This window comes from Gavialis gangeticus, unplaced genomic scaffold (genome assembly GCF_001723915.1).
Source record: "Gavialis gangeticus isolate Ggan-Ray unplaced genomic scaffold, GavGan_comp1, whole genome shotgun sequence".
Taxonomy (NCBI): domain Eukaryota; kingdom Metazoa; phylum Chordata; order Crocodylia; family Gavialidae; genus Gavialis; species Gavialis gangeticus.
In genome coordinates, this window is record NW_017729034.1 from 9,744,190 (window position 1) to 9,752,989 (window position 8,800).

Here is an 8,800-nt window from a genome sequence, read left to right on the forward strand (position 1 = left end):
AGTGAATTGTAACTTTTATTCCCCAATTTGTTTAGTTATTGTTTCTTGCTTTGAATTAGCCTTTTCCCTCACAGGCAGATAAGGTTCTCTGGAGAAATGTGATATCTTTTATAAGACCAACTAAATAGTTGAAAAAAAATGTTCTTTGCAAGCTTTGGCAGACAAGGTTCTTTGCGTGAATCTGATATCTTTTATTAGACCAACTTAAATAGTTGGAAAACAATTATTAAGCAAGCTTTTGGGCACAAAACCCCAAAAGCTTGCTTAATAATTGTTTTCCAGCTATTTAAGTTGGTCTAATAAAAGATATCAGATTCACACAAAGAACCTTGTTTGCCTATGTCCTTAGACCAACACAACTACAACCAACAACTCTTCTCCCACTGCATCTTTTATCAGGCGACCCAGAGGTCTGTGAAGCCCATTACTCCCAAGGTTCTTTGCAGTATCTTAGCTTAACTATAGTTTAGTATAACTATGACTTAGCATAACCAAAATCCCTATATGAGTAAGCCAGGGGAGAATTTTTGCTTTCTGAAAAGTACTAAGAGTAGTTAAAAAATAATTGTTTTAGTAGCATGACATGTTATTTTTCATTAAGAAGACCTGAATTATGCATAGTCACTAGAATCCTATTAGGATGATAGTGCATCCTTGTAAACTTAATATGATAAGGTAGAAATGTATAATCGCCTGTTGCCAGCTTTTGCCATTTTAAAGGGAGGGACCTAGATTAAGCTACTGTGACTGAAGAGAATGAGGACCTTGGCACTTGTTTCTGGGTAACTGCAGAGTGAGCCTTGGCAGACATGACAAGTAGCCTAGTCAGCAGAAGCCAATTTAGAGCAAAAGGCCTGAAAGGAACTATTTTATAAAAGGCTTTGCAATAGGTAATCCAGATATACTATAACATAGGTTTATTTGACAATTGTTAGCAGTCATGTAACAGGGCTGGGCTCTGTTACTATGGGTGTGGAGGAGCCTGAACAGCCCTGCACCCTAAAAGCAATCCCCCACACCCATCCCAGAGCTGGAGGGACTCACCAGAGGTTGAGGACACTGGTCCAGGGATGCAGAGAGCCTCCCGGCAAAGGAGCTAACTGAATGAGAAAGAGTGAGCCACGTGAATCAGCAGGGGGTGGAAATAAGAGACGCTGAAAGCAGCCTCTGGGGTGGCTGCATCAGCAGAGAATGAGGTTGCCTGGAGCCTAGGGTTAACTGAGGATAAGCAGCCATGAGCAAGGCTGCTTTTTTGTGTGCACAAGCCCTGCAGGCTCAAAGCCTCTGAAAGATAAGACCCTACGGGCAAGTGAAACCTGGGAAAAACCTAGCAAGCCAGAGGCATGAAACCAGCAAAAAAGCTAAGTGGCAGTTTATTTGTTTAACTGTTTGTTTCTTTTACATCTCTTACAAGCCCAGGGTGGTGGTTTTGCTATCTACTAACTTGGCTACAGCAGAAGCCAGGACCCTGAACAGTGTGTCCCCTTTGCTAAGGCTAGCGATAAAAGTGCTCAGGGTGCCTGATCAAACATGCCTAGCTCTGCTCTGCCCAGAAGGTACCCATAACAGTATACAAGTACTAACTGATGTAACTGAATGCATTAGAATGTAGTTTTGCTATAATTAATTTGTATGTATTAAGTGTCCTAACTAAGTTCTAAAAGTAAAGGAACTTTGTTAGTGAAAATCATAAGCCAAGAAGAAAAGGAAACCCAACAGTAGCAAAGAGCATTATGCTTCCAAGGGGGTGACGGAAGGAGATAAGAAGTCCTCCCTTCCAAAACTGTAATTTTCACAAAGGCATTAGTCACAGCTAATTAACCCCTCCCAGTTTATAGGAAAATGGCTTCAGTCCAGTTCCAAAAGTTTTAGTGAAACAAAGACATTTGAATAAACTAGTCAAAGAATGCTTATAAATTCTTATATAGACAAAGGAAAATTGGAGAACTCAACAAATTCAAAACAACCTGATGTGCATTGTGCCATCCTCCTTAGGGTTTGAATTATGGGGGGTTTTGGAGGGGAGTTGAGCCCCCCCATAAGAGAGTAAGCAGTTCAGGCAGCAGCAGTAGCTCCTTCCGGCTGCCACTGCCGCAGACTCCCCAAAAGTCAGAATGTCATTCAAACCCTGATCCTCCTCCTTCCTGAATCTCCCCCAGCTAATATAGGTGCAAATCTGTATCACACCCCTCAAGTAGTTAGATAAGGTATTGGAATAAGTGCTTAACCTTGTGCTTTAGGGTGTAAACAAAAAAGATCAAGCTGTAGAGTTGTCTCTTGCTTCTTTTCTGACTGGTGTAGCAGTAATACCCTACCAGCCAAGAATGGAGGAAGATTGGAAAGGATAATAATTAAGGGAGGTGTACCGGTTTCCTAACTTTGTGTCTCAGAAGAGTAATCAAATCACTAAAGACTCTGTGGCTGTATGTTTAAGTTTGCAAAAGGATTCATGGTCATAGATGAACTGTAATTTTCTCTCTCAAAAAGCCAAATATTCACAACTTTGTGGTAACCCAATGATCTTGTAAGGTCCCTTCCAGCCCCTAACATCTATGAAACCTTATTTCTTACCTAACTTCCCCCAGAAGAACTTCTCTTGTGTTGTGCTGGAGGATAACAAGGCTTTCTACATGGATTATGAGCAGACAGCTAAGAGAATAATCAAACCACTAACATCTTGTGCTTTTGAGAAGGAAACTACTAACTGGAATCTGAGAGGATTATTCAACCCCATTTCTCTTTGTGACTTTGATGTAGGCTGGACCAGCTGCTGTATCCACTGTGCTATTTTTAAAAAAGGAAGGGGGAAGAGCAGAGGCTTTGGGGCTTAGGTATGGGCATGAATTCCCTTAACTTTCACCCCACTGCCTTCCCAAGCCCTAGGGTAAGGTTGCATTGTGCAACCATGAGGCTTAGTGCCCAGAGATGATATTTTCATACAGGACCAAGCAGCCAGTCAGAACACGGCTCTGAATAGCCCACGTGTACCAGATGTCAGACATCCCCTTGGTTTCAAGTTGACTGAGAGTGGATTACACATTTCCTTCCATCCTCCATTTAAAGCAAAAGGGGCATGAGTAAACGGTTTTATCTACATATGCTAGCTTGGCCAAGGATGTGTCATAGAGATGTGTAAAATACCCTGCCTGTGCCTGCTTATGAGCCTGAGCAAGTGGTCAAATAATCACTTCTGACTTGGTTTTTTTAATAGCATCTGATATAGATAAGTTTCCTTTAATTTGCCCATTATTCTTACTTGCTAGAAAGTAGAAACATAACACCACTACAGAATAAATGTCATATTAAAGATATGCTGCTGTGTACATGTCAGATTCAGCCTTTGACAGGTACAGAGGAGCCCAGTCACTCTAAGAAAGGCCATGTCTATGCAGAGTTGATTTGTCCCCTAGCAAGCCCCACTTTGCAGTGCATCTTATATTAGGGTTTTCCCCTTGCATAACTATAATACAGTTAACACCTTCCTGCCCATCTCCCTGGTCTGAATAAATCCTCAAGCCCTCTAGCTAGTCAGTGTCAGAAGCCAGAGTCTAGAAGATGGAACAACTGGGAATACACCCAGAAATGACACACCCATGCAAACAGCAGTTTGAGCTGGTACAATTGATGTGCTGGGACTCTATCTCCACTAGAGAACATCATCAAGGCAGTTATATCCGTACAGCTGATGTAAATGCTGGCAAAGCCAAAGATACAGGCTTAACAAGGGAACTGCCCACTCACATAAGAAATCACCTCCATTCAGAATTAAAGGTGACAGTGGGACCCAGACTGCAGATGTTTCCTTTCCTTCGTGTGACATCTTCTCATTCAGATGGATTGTCATGCTAGAACATACCCTTTTCTCTAATTTTTCAGTGAACCATGAAACCCCCTTACCTGAGAATACTCTGCAACTTGACATCAGTGGTTCAAGACCAGGTTCCTTCTTAGGCACAGTAGCTCAATCAGAAATCACTAGGTAAAATTCTGGACCCAGTGTCATACAGCAGGTCAGAAGAGATTAATATAAAAATCCCTTCTGGCCATAAGCTGTATGAATTTATAAATCTCTGCTCTCAGTGTATGACCTTGGGCCACCAATCAGTGCCTCTTTTGTGACAACAGTGGGGGTCAGCATTTTTTGTCAGGAGTACCACAGATTAGCCCTACACCCTCCCGAAGTGCCACCCTTATTCCTTTCTTCTGCTTGATCTGATGCTCTGCTTTCTACCACCATGCTGATTGTTCCCTTTCTGATCTTCCACATGCCACACAAAGAGGCCACAAGTTGGCCACCCCTATTCTACACCATCTGTAAGATGAGAATCAAAAGACTTCCATACCTTCCAGGGGAGTCCTGAGGCTTTATTTATGTACATATTCATTAATATTTACAAAGGACTTTGGGTAGAGGTGACTGAAAACCCTACCATCATAGTAACTTTGTAAACAGAAACAGCCATGGTGACTGGTGCCAGGAGCTGACTCCACAGCCGTACCTCTGCTTTGGGAAGAAGTGTGGGTTCAACAGCCTTACAGCAGCAATCATAGATATTTTGTGCTGATGCTAGGGCTTTGACTAATAATCAAACAGGGACAGAGGTGCTTGCCCCTACTTTTATTTTCCCAAAAAAAACACAGGCTTTGTTGATCATTAACAGCACCAGCCCTATCAGAAGTTCCCAGTGGTGCACAGGAGCTGCCTTCCCCTGTTCCCCACTACTGATCTCAACTCATTACAACCCCAAAAGAGCTTGGAGGGAGATGGCTTTTCCCAGAAAGAAGTCTCTTCTTGTTTTAGCAGGTGTACTGTTGCTCAGCTCAGCATATGCAGGTAAGGCAGGAATGGAGGACACTTGAACACCAAAGCTGTGGGTCAAAGAATGTGGGAGGATTTGCAGAGGCCAGTTCTGGCATTGAATTTAACCAACTTGAGTCCCTTAGGCAACCTGTTCCCTTCAGCAATGAGTCTGAAGTCCATTTAAAGGGATCCCTGCTGCAGCCAAGTCCCATTTCAGTGAGCCCAGCAACTGAAAGTGCTCCCTTTCTTACCCCACATATCAATCCAGAGGTGTAGATGGGTCCGCTGACTTGACTTTACAAATTGTTCATGCCTGCTTGCTCCACAGAGGCAGTGATGGGAAAGACAAGTGACCTTGGCCTCCTGCATCAGCAGGTTCTGCCTTGGAAACAGAATATGCTTGATCTGGAATCACAGAGAAAAAAGATAAATGTGGGATCTAGCCACCTCTTTCCCCTCCCTTCTTCCCCCCTCCATCATTCAGAAATGATTCTCTTAGCTAACATTTCACAGAGTAACATTCCAGGTCACCTGTTTCTGCTTCTTCAATGTAACTCCTGCCCCTCCCTCATTCACTTTGCCCACATGTTAATTCTGGAGTGCACAGTGCTGTCAGAATTTGCCCTATCTAATTTGGCTTGTCCACTCAGTACCATTGATCAGGTGCACTCTTTCTGACTGGGATTAAATGGGACCCCAGGACACACTTCACCTCTCTTCATCCCCAGAGGCTGAATAAGGTCTAAACAGACTTTAGGGAGAGAGACACAGCCTGTAGTGGGCACCTTGAGTCCTGAGAGATCTGCTTCTCAATTCTGTGCACTCGCTGTTAAACTACATTTCTTCCAGAATGGCTGCAAATGCATCTCAGTGACTAGGGAACTAGTTAATGAGTTGTATAGGCAGGAAGAGGCTGTTTTCATTATAAACATAGCTTCGGGGTTGTTTCACTTTCTCCAGTCTAGAGGTGAAAAGGGATCTGTTTTCAGATTCATGCCTGTTATTCCTGAAAAATAGTTTCATAATTTTCTAGGCTAGAAGATGATTAAATCAACTAATTTGTGCTCCTGTCTGTCACAGGCTATTAGAATGGACCCAGGTACTCTTGGGTTGAGAACAATAATTTGTATTTGCTTGAAGCAGATCTTCCCAAAAAGGCACCCAGTAACGAACTGAAAATGGTGTGCAAGGGAGAAACCACCCCTTTCATCATCATTTATTCCATAGTTAATCTGGTAAAACTCTATGCCTTAATTCTAACTCAGATTTGTATAGCCATTACTTCTTGCTATGCCCTACTCTGCTAAAACAAAAGAGCGTCTGGGTGCTGTCAGCATTTCTTCCCTGTAAAGGTGCTCAGACCTTCTAGTGAGGTTATTTCATCAGCAGTGACACTGTATTTGTTTCCAGACTCATTAAAATGTGGCATAGGTCAAAACTGGTCAGGACAGAGTAGATAGAATTGGTCAGGGTTCCCACAGATGACTTTTTGAGATCTGTCAGCTACCTGGTTCCTTATCCATTTAATCTGCGTTTTATTGCTATTGTATAGGGCTGGTGTGTGAGAGCTGGATACAAAAAAAAACCCCCACAGTATTTTCCATAAAATCATGTTGACTTGTATGATATTGTTGTACTTTTAATAGTAACAGGTGCTTTCATTTCCCACTGAACCAAGGTGGGCTTCTATTTCAAGTTGCTTTCTTTCTGGGTTTTGAGGAATCAGAAAGAGCTCCCCCTTTACATTTCCCTCTCTAAACTTTTTCTCCTAATCAGTATCATTTATAATTGTCCTCATCTCTGGGAAACTGGCCCTTTTGATATACCACCCAGTACTAATAAGGTTGAGAGCATTTGAGGAAAGCTCATGTATCTACCAAAAATAAAATGAGACAGGATGTCTGAATGTGTGAAGCAACCAAGAGACTAAATGAAACTGTGGCTTTTCCAAAGCAGATAAAGCCAAGCCACTTCTACGGCTGTCAGGTCTGGGCTTGCCTTCTCTGCTGTTCCTACCACTGTTGGCACAGTAAGCCAATGTAACTTTCCTTCAAAGAAAAGATGGGAGGAAGGCTACCAGCACAACCAGACAGTGCCTTCTCTAAACCTCCCCCTCCACCCCCATCCCTTCCCCTCTTCCTCCGCTCCTTTTCACTGGGCGCACACAGGCTGGACAGTTTGTGGGGGTAGGGGTTCTCTCTCTCTCTCTCTCTCTCCCCCTTTCTAGGGAATGAAACCAGTATCTCAAGACTGCCCTGCTCTGACTTCCAGACTGCCAGCTTCCTCCGGGGCATGAACCTCAAGATCCAATTCCTTCTTTTCTCCTCCTTAAACCCCAGCTGTGGGCAGCTGATTTCTGTTAGTGATGACAGGAACTCCAGCTTCAACACTAGCCTGGACACCAAGATATTAATCCATGGCTTCAGGTGAGAGCACATAAAGAAGGCACTCTGGGTTCAAGCTATTTCAGCCACTGGTCCCTCTTTCCCCTGTTATACCTCAGTCGTTTCAGCAGACATGGTGCTCCTCAGGCTGCTTGTCTTAAGCAAGGAGATAGTTTCCATTTTTTGTATCAGTAGAGCTGGGCCATGTCCATTTGAACATTTAAAGTTCAGTAAAAAAGGTGGTCAGCTTTTCTAATTCCAGCCAAGCAGGGGGGAACTATCAATAAACATGTTACTTACCTTCCTTCCTCCCCCATTATGTTAGCAGAAAAGTAGATCTGGGCAAAATTCTTCCAATTTCAATTAACATTTTAAATCTTCTGTCTGTTAAAGTGAAATTGAAGAACAGTTTTAAAAATGTAATCTTCTCTCTGGTTTTGGACAAGCTCTACTCATGAAGAACCCTTGCTTTTGGAAGATTCTCCTTACTGTCTCAATTCTGGCCTTTCAGCCCCTGGGATGAGTTAACTTACTGGAAATCCTACCAAGTCCACCTTTCTTCTTTCTGTCCTAGAGACATATGGGCATGAATCATGGCTTTTATATTACAGTCACTTGACAGTAATATCATCCATCCTGTCAGTCTGCTTTAAAAAAAACCAAAAGTTTAGCTTTAAATATGTGAGATACAGTAGAGGGTCAATTATCCACACTGAGCCCAAAACACGTTCATAAAGTCTAATAATTCAGCTAATAAAACATACATTACATAAACATTTATTTCTATAGTTCCATATTTATGTAGATAGAATTCTGTATCATAGAGTTGGATCAACTGATCAATCAATCATAGAAAATATTGATTATTTCAATTGTTTTCCTCATTTGCTAAAGTAATTCTTTTTCTTTTAGTCACCATGTCGGTCACATCTCACATACTTTGCAGGCTGGCAGCATGTTCTACATTCAGATAACTGTACAGTTTCATAATTAGTGTCTAAATAAGTGACTCAGGTCATGTACTTATTGTACTCAGGTCATGAAGCATTATAACATAAATTACAGGTATGGGCCAATATATTGTCATTTTACAAAAGAGGAGAAATTGCAACACAGAGGTTAAGTCATTTGCTTCATGGCTCCTAACAAAACAGTTTCCTATGTGGCAGGAAATTTCTCTCTGTGCCTAGCTAGTGATCAGCAAAAGCACCGCAGCATTTCATAGATTTCATAGACATTAGGGCTGGAAGGGACCTTGAAAGATCATCAGGTCCAGGCCCCTGCCCAAGGGGCAGGAAGTCAGCTAGGGTCAAAGGATCCCAGCAAGATAAGCATCCAAATGTTTCTTAAAAGAGTCTGGAGTAGGTGCTTGCACTACCTTTGTTCCAGGCCTTTGGGGCTCAGAAAACCTCTCAGGTCGGCTCTAACAGCAGCTACAATTGTGGGTCATGTCATTTTCTAGTTTCTGTTTGAATAGTAGGTGTTGGAGTTTCTAATGAAACTGCTGTGAAATAAAGCTGGGGGGAATGTCTTGACAGGAAACAAAACTTTCACCAAAGCTGTTTAGCTGGGGAAATTTGAGGCACCCCATCAAGGAGAGCCCTATTTTGGAAGG

The 8,800-nt window shown here is 42.5% G+C and overlaps 1 protein-coding gene across 3 annotated transcripts in view; it reads left to right on the forward strand.

The window, feature by feature from the left end:
- Positions 1–774: 774 nt before the first annotated feature.
- The window catches only part of PLA1A (phospholipase A1 member A), a 36,285-nt gene continuing 28,259 nt past the window's right edge, over positions 775–8,800 (forward strand). The window contains exons 1-3 of one of the 3 annotated variants that reach the window (XM_019527445.1): positions 775–3,979; positions 4,662–4,834; positions 7,029–7,227. In XM_019527445.1, the coding sequence (XP_019382990.1) occupies positions 3,843–3,979; positions 4,662–4,834; positions 7,029–7,227 (509 nt within the window). In that variant the 5' untranslated portion in view covers positions 775–3,842. Of the gene's footprint in view, positions 3,980–4,661; positions 4,835–7,028; positions 7,228–8,800 lie in introns of those variants that run through there. The other 2 variants (XM_019527446.1, XM_019527447.1) reach the window with 2 other exon arrangements.